Source organism: Neomonachus schauinslandi, chromosome 6, assembly GCF_002201575.2.
Source record: "Neomonachus schauinslandi chromosome 6, ASM220157v2, whole genome shotgun sequence".
NCBI classification, from domain to species: Eukaryota; Metazoa; Chordata; class Mammalia; order Carnivora; family Phocidae; genus Neomonachus; species Neomonachus schauinslandi.
Window position 1 is genome coordinate 97,552,862 of NC_058408.1, and position 18,060 is coordinate 97,570,921.

The following is an 18,060-nucleotide window of genomic DNA, read 5'->3' on the forward strand; positions in this document are numbered from 1 at the left end:
AGAGGAGGAATAGGGTAAGATGTAATTATATATACCCGTTAACTTTTCTTTTCTTTTTTTTTTTTTTAAAGATTTTATTTATTTATTTGAGAGAGAGGATGAGAGGAGAGAGAGAGAGCACATGAGAGGGGGGAGGGTCAGAGGGAGAAGCGGACTCCCTGCTGAGCAGGGAGCCCGATGCGGGACTCGATCCCAGGACTCCAGGATCATGACCTGAGCCGAAGGCAGTCGCTCAACCAACTGAGCCACCCAGGCGCCCGACCCGTTAACTTTTCTAACTCCATACCCTTGAGAGCTAGGAGTGGTACCTCACTTATCAATCGCTGGACCAGATCACCGTCCCATTCTATAGATCAAAGGGCTATTCCCACAAAAGGCAGGAAGACTAACAATGGAAATCAAAACAGAAATAATCAATCTTCAGTGGAAGATAACCTGGCAAGATACACTTTGGGTCATTATTCTGAAATAAATCAGATATAAATATAGTTATTATTTTAAATATTCTTCTGTTCTGACTACTTATGTTTAGCATTTGTGCTTCAATAATGTGAATATTTTTTAATAATGTAAATAGTTAAAAAAGAGAAATAATGGCCAAAATATGAATAAAATTTATTTTTAATATCCTATGTATTCTATAACAGACAAAGAATGCAAATTTTTATTTAAAAAAATATTCGCAGTCCTCTTTTATTGATAACATAACTGAGATACTTATTTCATACATTTAAATTATCTTGAGATTTGATAACAATATTTAGCTACAAGGTAGCCCAGAAATGAAGATATACAAAATAGTTTTAAGAACACATGTATTTCTACCTGTGGGTACACTTACAAATCATACAAAGATACATATTTATTTTAAAATAAAGACTTTGAAAATGAAACCAGTTCATCTAATTTTTACCAAGGTATAACAAAAAATCTTTTATGCAAACAAAATTAAAATTGAAGCAGAAATAACACCTTCAGCTTAGTTTTCTAATACATCAATTAGATGGTAACTAGACTTATTATGGTGATTATTTTGCAGTAAATACAAATATTGAATCATTACATTGTGCACCTGAAACTAATATATTGTTATATGTCAATTTTACCTCAATAAAAAAAATTATAAAGTTAGAACAATTAAAATAGTTTGCATTGATCAAGAAGAATCACATCAATTCTACAAATCACTATTTCTGAGGACAGAACTATAATTGTTCCCTTCCCATTTCTGTCATGCTTACAATAAAAGATAAAAAGTATTCTAAACACAATAAATGGACTTCTTATATTTTAAACCATTTTAATATAAAGAATAGCAATTAAATCGTGTCTTACGTTTCTAAAGGTTATATTGCACTAAAATTATTTTACATGGAAGAACTAGTTGATGTATCATGACAAAATACCTTCAAAACATTCTTTGACATTCACATCTATATTAATGGATATTTCACAGTCCACTTAAATAAATTTTCTAGTGTATACCAAATCACCTAACAAAAACAAATCTATAAGGCTAACTGTTTTGAGAGCAAAGATATTCAGTATTTATTATTACTGCCTTTGGGAAATACATTGACTTTTAAAAACAAATTTAAGTCAGTGATAGTACCTAGTACCTAGTAATAACATATGAGCAATACCTGAAAATTCTTCATTTATTGTTGAGTTTCTACAAGGCTAATTTTTAAATACAACATTTATTTTATTTAAAAACAAAAAGAAAAAGTGTCAGTCCTTTTATGCAGTGGAGCAGAATTATGAGAAGAGATAATAAGAATAATCTTCAATGCTGGCACCTAACCTACATGTTTTTAAGTTTTTTTTTTAATTTTTAGTAATGTCTATATCCAAAGTGGGGCTTGAACTTATGACCCCAAGATTAAGAGCATGCTCTTCTGGGTGGGCTAGCCAGGTGCACCCCCCCCAAGCTATGTTTTATATAACTTAAAAATTCAGTTTTCATCATTCTGCTGCAATATAACCAAGCCTATAACCAATGTTAGAGTCTTTGAAAATCATGATTATAATTAAAGCTTGGAATTAAAGCATGATAAAGCTAATGGCAACCTCCTGAATCCCATTTTAAGCTAGTTCTACTTCCAAATAACACTTTAAAACAGTTTCAAATAACCTAACTGATTAGCCAGCATCAGCTTAGGAATTTTTTTCAATGTTCTAAGGTATAACTTTTGGCATCAAAAAGCACAAGTAAGCACTTTTGATTTGTGATGAATAAAAAAAAAATCAAGTACTAAAAAACCAGCGGTTCCTGTGACAAGGCAAATATCCCCTTCAAGTAATGTTCCTCCCAAAATTAAAGTAACATTTTATTTCTCCCTCTGAGATATTATTAAGCAAAAGAAATCATGATTTTCTTTAGTTGAGGTGAAAAAACTGCTTCATAAGTTCGTATGTTGTAAAAGCCACTGCTTGAGAGGGAACACAGCGAATGTAATTAAGAGATAAACCACGATACAATCCTCTTCTAATTCCGTGCTGTCCATAGACATACTTCATAGTCTCCCACATGGTACTGAAAGACAACAGTTAAACGATGGCACTGTTATACCCACTCAAGAAGAGACAATTTCAGGATCCATAACAGAATTTTTTTAAAGATTTTATTTATTTATTTGAGACAGAGAGACATAGTACAAGTAGGGGGAGGGTCAGAGGGACAAGCAGACTCCCCACTGAGCACGATGCCCAGATGGACACAGGGCTCAATCCCAGAACCCAGAGATCATGACCTGAGTGAAGTCAGATGCTTGACCCACTGAACCACCCAGGCGCCACCATAATAGCATTTTTAAAAGAAGCCAAAATGCCATCTTGAATAGCTTTTGGAAGGCAAGTGTAAAAACAAGCTGAAAATTCACAATAAAGCAGCAATTCACTCCAAACAAGTACAAGCATTATGCACCTAATTGCCAGGTTCATTAGTACAATCTATTTTGTTTGGACTATGCCTGTAACATTTACTAGCAACACTATCTCATAATAATACCTGGACTACGGGTAAGACCGCAGTCCTATCTCCCTACTTAATTTAAACATTACATTTCCTAAAGAAAATGAACAATGACAAATAGAGAACTTACAGGCACTTTTCATATTCTGGGAGAACAGTTCCTAACTGCATTCGCCGACGAGTTACATCAAATGGGTAGCTAAAAGAAGAAAAAGGCAGAAGGACTTAAAAATGATTTTTAGTGTTCTACGCAACAATTATTTAATACAAAGCCCTATATATTATTTCCTTAGAAAAGAATGTGTTCCTATACCTTTATTGTTTTGTCGAATCTGGGAGTCACTATATAAGCACATGAATAAATTAAATAGCAATACAAAGGTCTTGCTTTTGCTTATGTGGTTCCATTGGGTTAGATAATTCTTCTCTCTCATCATTACAATATAGAGTTCTATTCATTCCGCAAGACCAAATTAAATGCCACTTTCTGAAGATTCAAACTGGGTATTTTTCATTATTGGAACCTAAGACAGGGTTTGTCAACTTTGGCACTATTAACATTCTTAGTTGTGGGGGTAATTCTTAGTTGTGGGGGTCTATCCTGTGCACTGTGGGATGTTTTTTAAGTGCATCCCTGGCCTCTACCCACTACATGCCAGTAGCATACCCTCAGCTGTGACAATCAAAATTGTCATTAAATAAATGTCCACTGGAGGCAAAATCACCCCCAGTTGAGAACCACTACTCTAAGAGTATTCAGTAAGTCCCCCTGTATACAGTAGACTAACAAAAATTTTTCTTTAAGGGCATAAACCAACAATATACATATTGCATTTAGAAGACAGAGAAAATTCTATGTAAAAAAAATTACCTAAAATGAAATATACAAAAGTAATCTCTTTTAGGAGTGGGACCCCAGGTGATTTTTTTAAAGTACTTTTATTTTGCTAATATTGACTACTTGTATTAGGTCTTATGCTAAACAATTTACATAAACTATCGCACTCCATCTTCACAACTGCATGAAGTAGGTACTATTATCCCAACATTAATAAATTGAATCTTAGAGACATTCTCCAGTGTGACAAGCTGCTTTCTACTTTCTTATTCAAAGATCTCCATGGTACATAATATATACCTAAATGATATATGACAAAAATAATGATATACTTTTATATATGTTTATATTTGCAATGAAATGTTATAATTGAAAAGAAACCATGTTTTTTAAACCGAACAGCTTAAGAAATAACATTAACCAATCACTGAAGCTCCATATGCATTTCAATAGCATCTCCAGGAATTATTTTTTAAGGAGCGTGGTAAGAGGAAGAAACTTTATGAGAATTAAGGGACAAAAACCTCAACCTGAAGGATTTGGTTTCCAAGCAGGAAAAGATGTATGTGAGTACAAGGAATTGGTTAGTAGAAAGGAGAGAACGTAAGAAGACCAGGTACAAGGAGTAGAACAAGGGAAATAATAGTAAGAAAGAAAAAGCACGCTAGGCAGTGTTCTATAGTGAAACATGGTAAGACCGAGTGATACTTGGAAATGTACAATATGAAAATTGATTCTGAGGTATTACCAGGGCTAGAAGATTAATGGTTATCAGTAACAAATAGGAAAGCTAGGAGCTGAGGATTGTCACCAAGAGGAAGACAAGAAAGTAGTATCTGAACTATGGAGTTTGCACTGATGGCAGAAGTCCAAGTAGAAACATCCAAGAACTTGCTAGAGAAGTAATGGAGAGTCAGCAATGAAGATTTAAATAGAATTTGTTATCTGTGCAGAAGTGACCATTGAAACCATAAAGATAGATGAGCTATCCTAGATATTTATGGGAAGAGCAGAGGACTAAGGTCAGGCTGGGCCTTTAACAAATCAGCATGAATAGGTAGGAAGAGGAGGATATGAATCAGCAAAACACCTGAAAAGGGAAGGCCAGAAAGGTTGACTGCCAAGAGAGGGTACTGTTACAAAAACCCAGAACTAGGACAATTGGAAGGAAGCAAAAGAACTGAGAGGGAGCCTTTGGATTTGGTAAGAGTCTATAGGTGTAGAATACAGTTTAAAAAAAGAAGTGGGAAAGATTTTAAGGATCTAAATTGGAAGTGAGTAGTAAAGAAAAAAGGCAGTAAAAGCAAGAAGAGAACCAGGTAGCTACAGGGTGATCATGTTTCTGCAAATGAGCAAGGTTCCAGAGTCAGGTTTCCAAAAGTAAACCATACACCTTTTCTTTTTAACCTTCAACCTCCTATGATCTGCTTCCACACACACCTGCTTTCGCAAAAGTGACTTTTTTTTTTTTTTAAGATTTTATTCATTTATTCATGAGAGACAGAGAGAGAGAGAGAGAAGCAGAGGGAGAAGCAGGCTCCCAAGGAGCAGGGAGCCCGATGTGGGACTCGATCCCAGGACCCTGGGACTATGACCTGAGACGAAGGCAGACGCTCAACCATCTGAGCCACCCAGGCGCCCGCAAAAGTGACTCTTAATTGTAAAATCCAATGAACACTTTATGTTTCGGTACTTATCTTACTTTGACTTTTCTTTTCCATGGGATACTTTTTTGTCTTTGTGACACTACTACTTCCTGTTTTTCAGGATACTCCTCAGTCACAGAAAGCTTTTCTTCTTCTTCCTGAGAAGTTCCTGCTTCTTAGTGTTCCAGCCTCTTTTGATTTCATCTACTCAATCTCTCTTGGGCTGGGGAATTCTTGGAAATCACCTTTCCAATTACAATATAGTAATACCTTTATCTATATTCCCACTACAACTTCTATTAATATATAATTCCATTGTATTGCTACTGTCTTAATAAGAATATAGGCTTTTTGAGGCAATAACTTTGTTTTTCCTTCAGCAAATGTCCCAAAGCCTAGTACACTGTCTGGCACAAAGGTGGCCTTCAAGATTTAGTGCAAGAGAAGTGCCTCCTTATACACACACAAACACACACAAATGGTTCAAATTTCAGAAACTCATAAAGGCAAATTCATGAGAAAATATGGGTGAACACCATACTTTTTTTTTTTTTTTTTAAGATTTTATCTATTTATTTGACAGAGAGAGACACAGCGAGAGAGGGGATACAAGCAGGGGGAGTGGGAGAGGGAGAAGCAGGCCTCCTGTTGAGCAGGGAGCGCGACGTGGGGCTCGATCCCAGGACCTGGGGATCATGACCTGAGCCAAAGGCAGACACCCAACGACTGAGCCACCCAGGCGCCCCATATTTTTTTTTAAACATTTCCTTTTTTTTTTAAGATTTTATTTATTTATTTGATCGAGAGAGAGAAGGCACAAGAAGGCAGAGCAGCAGGCAGAGGGAGAGGGAGAAGCAGGCTCCCCGATGAGCAGGGAGCCCGATGCGGGGCTCAATCCCAAGACCCTGGGATCATGACCTGAGCCGAAGGCAGACACTTAACTGACTGAGCCACCCAGGTGCCCAGGGTAAAGACCATACACAGTAATTCTTTCTAGCTTGCTGTCTTTTTTTCATTCTTTCATTTAAAAAAATTTTTTTAAAGATTTTATTTTATTTTTTTTAATTTTTTTATTTTTTAAAGATTTTATTTATTTATTTGACAGAGAGAGACACAGCGAGAGAGAGAGCACAAGCAGGGGGAGTGGGAGAGGGAGAAGCAGGCTTCCCGCCGAGCAGGGAGCCCGATGCGGGGCTCGATCCCAGGACCCTGGGATCATGACCTGAGCTGAAGGCAGACACTTAACGACTGAGCCACCCAGGCGCCCCTAAAGATTTTAAGTAATCTCTATTACTTAGAGATAATGTGGGTCTTGAACTTACAACTCTGAGATCAAGAGTCGCATGCTATACGGACTGAGCCAGCCAAGCACCCATCTTTCTTTCTTTTAAATGAATCCACAGGAATTTGGATGGGTTCAAACTAATTTGGTCAATTTGGCACCTAATTATTTATAAAATGCTTAAAGTGCTACATCTGGAAAAATGTATTCAATTACTGCTTATATTTTGCAAGGTATCTTGTGTTTTAATAATCTATTAGAAAAACTAAAATGATTAATGCTGAAAATCAAGATTGAGAAACTGCAATTTGATTGAATTAAGTTAATGAAGAAACTTACGATATTGTCTGTGCTATTGCTCCAGCAACACCACCACAAAGTAAGTTTATGTGGGTTTTCAGAACTAAGACATTAGGGTTGTCTGATGAAGGTCTGCCAAGAAGGGTAGGAGCATGGGAAAGCCCAACACTCTTTAAGGTACCAAAGGTAAAAAACGAAACACCTGAAATACAAAATACAGATTCACCACTATGCTTAACATTACATTAACCATGAAAAGACACCATTCTTCATAATAAACAATTAACTCAAGGAACAAACGATACATTTCCTGATTTCTGATGTTTGGCTTATTCTATAAGAAAAAGGTTTAATTAATGTTTATAAATAACCTAAAGATGACAAAATAACCATCTATAAAAATTATAGCTGTGGTTTTCATACACTTATACTTCAGTTTACTGAATAAAGGCAGTAGTTGAGTATAAATGCCACCTTATATATTAATAGAATTAAGTAGTTTTCTAAGGTTTCACATGAGTAAAACTTAAATTCATGATTAATAATTACAAGTAAATATGACAACTGATATTCACAATAACAATGACAGTGGTAAGATAAAAGCAAAAACTTTAGGAGTGACAAAGAATTGTTATTTTAACTCAGTGTCTAATTTTGTCTTCAAGGAAGAGTTGTGACCATGAGAGAAATGTTCATATTGGATCACAAGACACGTGAAATCTAATAAATATTATCAATAACATGCACTTGGTGCTTGCTGAACATTTACATGATTTTATAATTGACCCATTAAAGTCTCACATTAACAAAATAAAAAATAGAATTCAAGCAATCCTATCAACTAAACATTACTCAAGATAACTTGATATCTGGGGCGCCTGGGTGGCTCAGTTGTTGGGCATCTGCCTTTGGCTCGGGTCACGGTCCCAGGGTCCTGGGATCGAGCCCCGCATCGGGCTCCCTGCTCAGCGGCGAGCCTGCTTCTCCCTCTCCCACTCCCCCTGCTTGTGTTCCCTCTCTCGCTGTGTCTCTCTCTGTCAAAATAAATAAATGAAGTCTTTAAAAAAAAAAAAAGATAACTTGATATCTACTAAATTTTAAAAAATATTTAAAATATACATGATGCTTAACAAGAAATGAGCACTAACAAAAATTCAGTCTAGGAGAATACCTCAATATATGCATTTATTCATTTTTTTTTTAAAGATTTTATTTATTTATTTGACAGAGAGAGACACAGCAAGAAAGGGAACGCAAGCAGGGGGAATGGGAGAGGGAGAAGCAGGCTTTCCGCGGAGCAGGGGCCCGATGCAGGGCTCAATCCCAGGACCCTGGGATCATGACTTGAGCCGAAGGCAGACGCTTAACGACTGAGCCACCCAGGCGCCCCTATTCATTTTTTTTTAAAGATTTATTTATTTATTTGTCAGAGAGAGAGAGAGCGCACAAACAGGGGGAGCAGGAGACAGAGGGAGAAGCAGGCTCCCTGCTGTGCAAGGAGCCTGATGCGGGACTCAATCCCAGGACCCTGGGATCACGACCTGAGCCAAAGGCAGACACTTAACTGACTGAGCCACCCAGGCGTCCCTGCATTTATTCTTTATACAGAATTCTTATTATAGTATTTTGAATTGATGGTATACAATTTTAGAATATTCATATACTTTTATATTTGGGAAATCTATTTTAAAGACTTAATCTAACATCTGAAAAAGCTCACAATGAGGAAATTCATAGCAAGTTAAATATAAGTTGAAAAAATTAGAAATATATAAATGATGTGGAATAGTATTCAGTGAAATATGATGCAACTAATAAGGACATTTGTGAAGAGTATTCAAATATATGAAAAATGTTTGGGAAATGGGGGAAAATGAAGAAACAAAATTATATATACACTATAATTAGGTTAAAATATATTTTAAAAACAAAAAATTTAAAGAAGAAAATAGAGCAAAAAATTTTAAAGTTCTGCTTCCAACACAGCAATCTAGGTATTCTTTTTTTTTTTTTAAGATTTTATTTATTTATTTGACAGAGAGAGACACAGTGAGAGAGAGAACACAAGCAGGGGGAGTGGGAGAGGGAGAAGCAGGCTTCCTGCAGAGCAGGGAGCCCGATGCGGGGCTCGATCCCAGGACCCTGGGATCATGACTTGAGCCGAAGGCAGATACTTAACGACTGAGCCATCCAGGCGCCCACAATCTAGGTATTCTGAATGACTTTGTCATTGTTATTGGACTTGCAAAAAGGGTGAGAAGGTCTCCAAAAACCCCAGCACCACAGCCTTCCAAAAATATAAGCTGGAGCCCACTGGGGAATTGTGGGCCCATGAGAGAGGTGAAGTGACTCAATACAATGAAGCCAATAGCAGAAAGCTATTGAGATGGATCTTGCCACTGGGTTTGCAGAAGATGGTATCACTGGGTCTGAAACTCGGAGATTAAGATCAAGTAATGGGCTCATAATTAAAGAACATCAACCATAGAAGGAGGCAAATAAATTTATACATTTATAAAATAGTGGGTAAGGTTCAGAAAAATCAGTGAACAAGAAAGAAATTTTTGAAAACATAAAAAGAAAAGCCACAGGTATAAATCAAATAGCAAAGTATAGAAACAAGTACAAATGTTATCAATAATCACAACTATTAGGTGGGCTAATTGGCAATTAAGGATTTTACAGACCAGATTTTTAAAAATATCCAGTTATATAATGATTGCAAAAGAAATACCTAAAACATAAAGACATGAAAAAGTAGAAAATAAAAGGATGAAAAAAGATATACCAGGCAAATATTAACTTGGATCTGTCCAAAAACTAATTATGAGTTAAGGGGAGGGGGCAGGGATTTGAACCATAATATACTAGATAATATTAAGAATTCTTGGGGCGCCTGGGTGGCTCAGTCGTTGAGCGTCTGCCTTCGGCTCAGGTCATGATCCCGGGGTCCTGGGATCGAGTCCCACATCGGGCTCCCTGCTCGGCAGGAGGCCTGCTTCTCCCTCTCCCACTCCCCCTGCTTGTGTTCCTGCTCTCACTCTCTCTCTGTCAAATAAATAAATAAAATCTTTAAAAAAAAAAGAATTCTTTTTTAGGGGCACCTGGGTGGCTAAGCGTCTGCCTTTGGCTCGGGTCATGATCTCCAGGTCCTGGGATAGAGCACCATGTCTGGCTCCCAGCAGCGGGGAGTCTGCTTCTCCCTCTCCCTCTGCCTCTCACCCTACTTGTGCTCTTTCTGTCTCTCTCTGTCTCTCTCTCTCAAATGAATAAACAAAATTAAAAAAAAAAAAGAATTTGGGCGCCTGGGTGGCTCAGTCGTTAAGCGTCTGCCTTCAGCTCAGGTCATGATCCCAGAGTCCTGGGATCGAGCCCCGCATCGGGCTCCCTGCTCAGCGGGAAGCCTGCTTCTCCCTCTCCCTCTCCCCCTGCTTATGTTCCCTCTCTCGCTGTGTCTCTCTCTGTCGTAAATAAATAAAATCTTAAAAAAAAAAAAAAAAAAGAATTTTTTTAAAGTTCATGATGGTATATGGTTATGCTTTAAAAAAAAAGCATAGAGAGGAGCTGAATACTGAAATACTGTGGATGAAATAAAGTGGATTTGCTTTAAAACAATTTGGGATGAGAGTGGAGGGAATATTTAGGGGCACAGATGAAACAAGACTGGTAGTAAGTTGATCGTTGTTGAAGGTAGGTGCTAGGTGCATGGTGGCTCATTACACTATTGCCTACTTTTGAATATGTTTGAAATTTTCCACATTTTAAGCAAAAACAATAAAATAATAAACTCATGGGATGCAGCTGAAGCAGGATTTGGGGGGGGGGAAGCCTACATTAGGGGAAAAAAAACCCAAAGGTTGAAAATGAATGAGGTAAGCATCCAACTGAAGAATAAACCTAAGGAAGAAGGAGATAATTAAGAAATGAACAAGAATCAATGAAATGGAAAATAAAGGTAGACTAGAGAAGAAAATAAAAGCCAAAACTGATTCTTTGAAAAATCTAATAACTGATTAAACAAATAAAAATGAAAAAAAGGGGCATGACAATAGAACAGATTAAAAAAATATGAAGAAATAAGGGAATTCTTTTGCCAAAAAAAAAGAAAACTAATACAAAAGGGTCAAGTTTAAAATGGAAAAGAAAGGTATGAATTACCAAAAATGGTTCACAAAAGATAGAAAACCTGAATGTTCCTACAACCATTTAAGAAATTAAACCAGGATTTAAAAATCATCCACAATGAAAACTTTCAAGAAACGGATAATTCTAATTATTTTATAGAGATTATTCCTGAAGATGGAAAATGAGGAAATACTCTTCAACTCATTTATAAGACCTATATAACCTTGATACCCAAACCACACAAGGATATTATAAGAAAAGAAAATTACAAGCTAATCTCATTTAGAAATACAGATGTAAAACTTCTAAAAACAATTAGCAAACTTAATTCAACGGGATATAAAAAGGTCATGATGTCATAACTAATTTGGGTTGATCTTAGAACATCTATTAATGTCATTCATCATATTAACAGATTAACGGAGAAAACTTATGATCACCTCTGTAAATGCAGGAAAGGATGTCTGATAAAAGTCAACATCAATTCACATAAAAATTCTTACCAAAACTTCCTTAACGCCATACATCAACATTATGCTAAGTGAAGAAGTATTACAATAGTCCCTTTAAAATCATTAAGGAGCCAAAATGCCCAGTATCATCACTTCTATCCACTGCTGCATTGTAGGTCCTTAGCTATTACAGTAAACTAAGATAAACATAAATAAATAAGGAAATAAGGACTAGAATGGAAATTTTAAAAATGATATTATTTGTACAGGATATGAATTGCCCACACAGAAACCCCAAAGCATCTACAAGTAACATGGTGGCTGGCTATAATATCAATAAGTAGGATAATGGCTAGCTATAAGATCATATAAAATTAAGTCAAACAATAAACTGAAATGTAATTTTCTAAAAGACACAACACAGCTTATATGGTATCTATAAATATATCTAACAAAAATGTCCAAGACATTCAACATCCCAACAAGGGTTTTTGTGCAATATCAAAAACTGATTCTAAAATGTGCATGGAATAGCAGAATATCTATAGTTCTTATATTCCTTAAAAAAAAAAAGCAAAAAGCATAAGGTAAATGGACTTGTCCTACCAAATATAAAGACTCAGAAAACTGCACTCTATTATTTTTTTAGAAGCACCACTGCAGATCACTGGGGAAAGGAGGGGCTATTTAATAAATGGTCCTGGATCAAATGGTTATCCTTAAGGAAGAAAAAAATAAATCTAAATGGAATAGGGGCTTGAGTACAAAATGCTAAAATTTAAAAATCATTCTTAGAAAAGAATAAAAGATCAAGATTCTGCCAAATTTGAAAATACCTGCATATGGAGCCATTCCTAATATAGTGGGCATCAGGCCTCTGTAAAATCCAAGGAAACCACCTTCCTTTTGAATGAAGAAAAATTAGAAGTGAGATTATATTGTGCTTAGTATGAAAACATCAGAAAAACAAAACCTACATTCCAATGAAAAAATTATTTTGGAACCCACCCTTAAACATAGATGTGTCATAATTATTATTAATATCAACCATAAAAGAGTTTAAATAACATTCAAAATATCAGTAGAACTTGTGACTCTTGATCTTGGGGTCAAGAGTTCAAGCCCCATGTTGAGCCACAGAGCTTACATAAAAAAAGGGGGGGGCACAATATAGGTGAGAAAAGTAAATGTGAAATACCTTTGCATAAATTGTTTTGAATGCATGAATAATTCCTGTATAAGTGTGTTCCCCTTTCACCTGGAATGCTAGGCGTACTCTCACCATGTCAAGAGGGTAAGTACAGATAACTGCTGTCATACCTGAAAAAAAAGTAGAAACTTAAATGTAAAATCATATATATGTATCTTCCTATCATTAGTAGTGTTCTCAAATTACAGCGATGTTGAAAACACAATGCAATAAAAAATGATAGTTTACTGAGAATTATATCATAATATCATCAGCTGAAAAACAACCTTGTAAGCAAAGGGTCACTTTGTAAAATCTTTTCAAATTCTTCCCACTGTGAAGTTATATTATTAACAGGAAAATAGTACAGTATAGGTGGATCATGAGTATTTTTTTTAATTCTATTTCTTGTCTATTCCCAGGTAGGATACCAGAAAGAAAAAACTATCTTCTAGCACTAGGCAAGATATTTGACTTTTTATTTACTATCTCTGATCCTAAAATGAAGAGATGCTTTACTTACCAAAGGAATTTTTTTTTTTTTAAGATTTTATTTATTTATTTGACAGAGAGAGTGAGAGTGTACACATGAGCAGTGGAAAGGGAAACGGAGAAGCAGGCTTCCCGATGAGCAGGGAGCCTGACGCAGGGCTCAATCCCAGGACCCTGGGATCATGATCTCAGCCGAAGGCAGATGCTTAACCAACCGAGCCACCCAGGCGCCCCTTGGAATTTTTTTTTTTTTTTTTAAGATTTTATTTATTTGAGAGAGAGAATGAGATAGAGAGCATGAGACGGGGGAGGGTCAGAGAGAGAGGCAGACTCCCTGCTGAGCAGGGAGCCCGACGTGGGACTCGATCCCGGGACTCCAGGATCATGACCTGAGCCGAAGGCAGTCGCTTAACCAACTGAGCCACCCAGGCGCCCCCGCCCCTTGGAACTCTTATAAAAATAAAATAAAGGCATTTTTTTTTAAAACTTCAAAGCATGATCATTATTTTCTTTTTAGTACTTTGGTAAATTTGTTGTTGATGAAACATAATAAAAATATAAATGCTCATAGTCATAGAAAAATTTGTTTTAGGAATAAAAATCTGATAAGCAAATTTAGTATTAAGTTCTAGATTTTCATCAATATATAATTTTCAAATTGCATGAACTATCCAGCTGAGCTATTTTAATTAAATCATCTATTTTTTTAAAAAGATTTTATTTATTTATTCATGAGAGACAGAGAGAGAGAGAGGCAGAGGCAGAGGGAGAGGCAGGCTCCCCGCAGAGCAGGGAGCCCGACGCGGGACCCGATCCCAGGACCCTGGGATCATGACCTGAGCCAAAGGCAGACGCTTAACCAACTGAGCCACCCAGGTGTCCCTTAAATCATCTATTTTTAAAATAAATATTACCTTTTTAAAATTTTTCAGTATAGTTAACATATAGGTTAGTTTCAGGTGTATAATATAGTTTCAACAATTCTATACATTACTCAGTGCTCATCAAGATTATGTGTACTCCTAATCCCCTTTACCTAGTTCACCCATCCCCCCATCCACCTCCCCTCTGGAAACCATCTATTTGTTCCCTATAGTTTTTTGTTTGTTTGTTTTTAAGATTTTATTTATTTGACAGAGAGAGACACAGCAAGAGAGGGAACACAAGCAGGGAGAGTGGGAGAGGGAGAGGGAGAAGCAGGCTTCCCGCCAAGCAGGGAACCTGACACAGGGCTTGATCCTAGGACCCTGGGATCATGATCTGAGCCGAAGGCAGATGCCCAACTATCTGAGCCACCCAGGAGCCCCTGTTCTCTATGGTTGACTCTGGTTTTTGTTTTGGAGGGTTTTTTGGGTCTTTTTTCCCTTTGTTCCTTTGTTTCTTAAATTCCACCTATAAGTGAAATCATTTGGTATTTTTCTCTCTCTGACTTATTTGACTTACCATTATATTCTCTAGCTCCAGCTATGTTGTTGCAAATGGCAAGATTTCATTCCTTTTTGTGGCTGAATAATATTCCTCTGTGTGTGTGTGTGTGTGTGTGTGTGTATCTCACATCTTCTTTATCCATTAATCTATTGATGGCCACTAGGGCTGCTTCCATAATTTGGTTATTGTAAATAATGCTGCAAAAAACATAGGGGTGTGTATATCCTTTGGAATTAATATTTTCATATTCTTTGGGTAAATACGCAGTAGTGGAATTACTGGATCATATAGTAATTCTATTTTTAATTTTTTGAGGAATTTCCATTGTCTTCCACCAGTTTGCATTCCCACCAACAGTGCACGAGGGTTCCTGTATGTCCACATCCTTGTCAATACTTGTTTCTTGAGTTATTTTAGCCATTCTGATCAAGATGTGGGTGATATCTCATTGTGGTTTTGATTTGCATTTCCCTGATGAAAGGTGATGTTCAGCATCTTATGAGTCTGTTGGCCATCTGTATGTCTTCTTTGGAGAAATGTCTGTTCATGTCTTCTATTTTTTAATTGGATTATTTGGGTTTTTTTATGTTGGGTTATATCAGTTCTATATATATTTTAGATACTAACCTTTATTGGATATATCATTTGCAAATATCTTCTCCCATCCAGTAAGTTGTCTTTTAGTTTTGTTGATAGTTTACTACACAGAGAGCTTTTTATTATTTTTTTAACTTTTCAAAACATTTTATTAGTTGAGAGAGAGAGAGAGCGAGAGAGAGCACGAGCAGGGTGAATGGCAGAGGGAGAAGCAGACTCCTTGCTAAGCAGGGCACCCAATGCGGGAATCAATCCTGGGACTCTGGGATCATGACCTCAGCTGAAGGCAGACGCTTAACCCACTGAGCCACCCAGGCGCCATCTTATTATTATTTTTAAAGATTTTATTTATTTGAGAGGCAGAGAGCACAAGCAGGGGGAGGGACAGAGGGACAAGCAGACTTCCCACTGACCCACCACCCAGGCACCCCTATTTATTATTATTGTTATTATTATTTTTTAAGATTTTATTTATTTATTTGACAGAGAGAGAGAGCACAACCAGGGGGAGCAGCAGAGGGAAAGGGAGAAGCAGGCTCTCCACCAAGCAAGGAGACCGATGCAGGGCTCGATCCCAGGACTCTGGGATCATGACCCAAGTTGAAGGCAGACGCTTAATGGATTAAGCCACCCAGGTGCCCCACCCCAATTTATTTATTTTTTTAATTTATTTTGAAGTAATCTCCATACTCAACATGGGGCTCAAACTTACAACCTCGAGATCAAGAGTCACACAACTCTACCCACTGAGCCAGCCAGGAGCCCCAGAACCTTTTTATTTTGATGTAGTAAAAATCTTCTATTTTTTGTAAAATACCAAAGAAATGTACATCCAATGTAGAAAAATTAGACCAAATAGATAATAAATTAAACATATACATATTCATCCACCAGTAATAATCACTTAAATATATAATATCTCAAATCTTTATACATGTGTATTTACACATATGTAAACACACATTTAAAATGTGACAATAGGGGCGCCTGGGTGGCTCAGTCGTTAAGCATCTGCCTTCAGCTCAGGTCATGATCCCAGGGTCCTGGGATCGAGCCCCGCATCGGGCTCCCTGCTCCGCGGGAAGCCTGCTTCTCCCTCTACCAGTCCCTCTGCTTGTGTTCCCTCTCTCGCTGTGTCTCTCTCTGTCAAATAAATAAAATCTTAAAAATAAAATAAAATAAAATAAAATAAAAAATGTGATAATGTAATTCTGGGGCGGCTGGCTGGCTCAGTCAGTATAGCATTCACCTCTTAACCTTGGGGTCATGAGTTCAAGCCCCACATTGGATGTGGAGATTACTACAAAATAAAAAATTCAATATTATCTGGATGTACCTTTTTTTTTTCTTTGACAGACAGAGAGAGAAGAGAGAGAGAACACAAACAGGGTGAGCTGCAGAGGGAGAAGGAGAAGTGGACTCCCTGCTCCGCGGGAAGCCTGCTTCTCCCTCTCCCACTCCCCCTGCTTGTGTTCCCTCTCTCACTGTGTCCCTCTCTGTCAAATAAATAAATAAAATCTTTAAAAAAAACAATCCTCTTAGACATTTAGGTTGTCTAACCTAATTTGCTATATGCTCCATTATTTGCTATATGATATTGTAATAGCAAAAAATGCTTTGGTGAATGACCTTATAACTAAATATTTTTGTGTACCATTTTCATTATAGATAAATTCCTAAAATAGAATTATTAGGTCAAAGACTAAGGCTATTAATACAAATCGTCTTCCAGAAAAACTGTGTCAATTTGTAATGTCAGCCATTAGAATAAAAGTCCTATTTTCCTGACTGCTCAGGAGCATTAGACAATTATTAGACAATTAGAATATTCAATTATTGGATAATTTTCCCAACATTTAATGGACAAAAAGCATCCTCGCTGTTATTCTGGCTTGTTTCTTATATGACTTTTTCTTTTTTTCCTCCTTTTTTTTTTGGTGGTTTTGTAACTTTATTTGACACTCAGCTGTCAGTTCTCATCCACATTGTATAGATTTTTCAAAGTGGTGCCAGATTTTTGAAAATGGTTACCTATTTTGTATATAGGTAACCAACACATATAGCTTCTTTGATGAATCTTCATCCTCATTACGTTTTTTTTCCTTTATTTTTTAAAAAATTTATTTGAGAGAGAGAGAGAGCACAAGCAGGGGCAGCAGGCAGAGGGAGAAGCAGGCTTCCCGCCAAGCAGGGAGCCCGAGGCGAGGCTCGATCCCACGACCCTGGGATCATGACCGGAGCCGAAGGCAGACGCTTAACTGACTGAGCCACCCAGGTGCCCCATGTAGGCTTTTAACACTACCTTTTAAACATGATAAATTTGGGTGCCTGGGTGGCTCAATCAGTTAAGCACCTGCCTTCGGCTCCTGTCATGATCTCAGGGTCCTGGGATTGAGCCCTGAATTGAGCTCCCTGTTCAGTGGGGAGTCTGCTTCTCCTCCCTCTCCCTTTGCCCCTCTCCTCTGTTCATGCTCTTTCTCTCAAATAAATAAATAACATCTTAAAAATAAATAAGTAACTAATTAATTTTAATAAGTAAAGTGATTTCCATTCTAGGAGCTCCTGGGTGGCTCAGTTGGTTAAGCATCTGACTCTTGATTTCTGCTCAGGTCATGATCTCAGGGTTGTGAATTAGAGCCCCCCGAGTCAGGCTCCACTCTGGGCCTGGAGCCTGATTAAGATTTTCTCCCTCCCTCTCCCACATGGGTGCACCCTCTCGCATAAAACAAACAAACAA

At 37.1% G+C, this 18,060-nt stretch overlaps 1 protein-coding gene across 1 annotated transcript in view; it reads right to left on the reverse strand.

The window, feature by feature from the left end:
* Window positions 1-597: 597 nt before the first annotated feature.
* SLC25A16 (solute carrier family 25 member 16) overlaps window positions 598-18,060 on the reverse strand; it is a 50,489-nt gene continuing 33,026 nt past the window's right edge. Inside the window, exons 5-9 of the mRNA XM_021699652.2 lie at window positions 12,816-12,937; window positions 12,454-12,520; window positions 7,080-7,242; window positions 3,105-3,173; window positions 598-2,536 (exon numbers count right to left, since the gene is read on the reverse strand). Of these exons, the coding sequence (XP_021555327.1) occupies window positions 2,380-2,536; window positions 3,105-3,173; window positions 7,080-7,242; window positions 12,454-12,520; window positions 12,816-12,937 (578 nt within the window). The 3' untranslated portion in view covers window positions 598-2,379. The remainder of the gene's footprint in view (window positions 2,537-3,104; window positions 3,174-7,079; window positions 7,243-12,453; window positions 12,521-12,815; window positions 12,938-18,060) is intronic.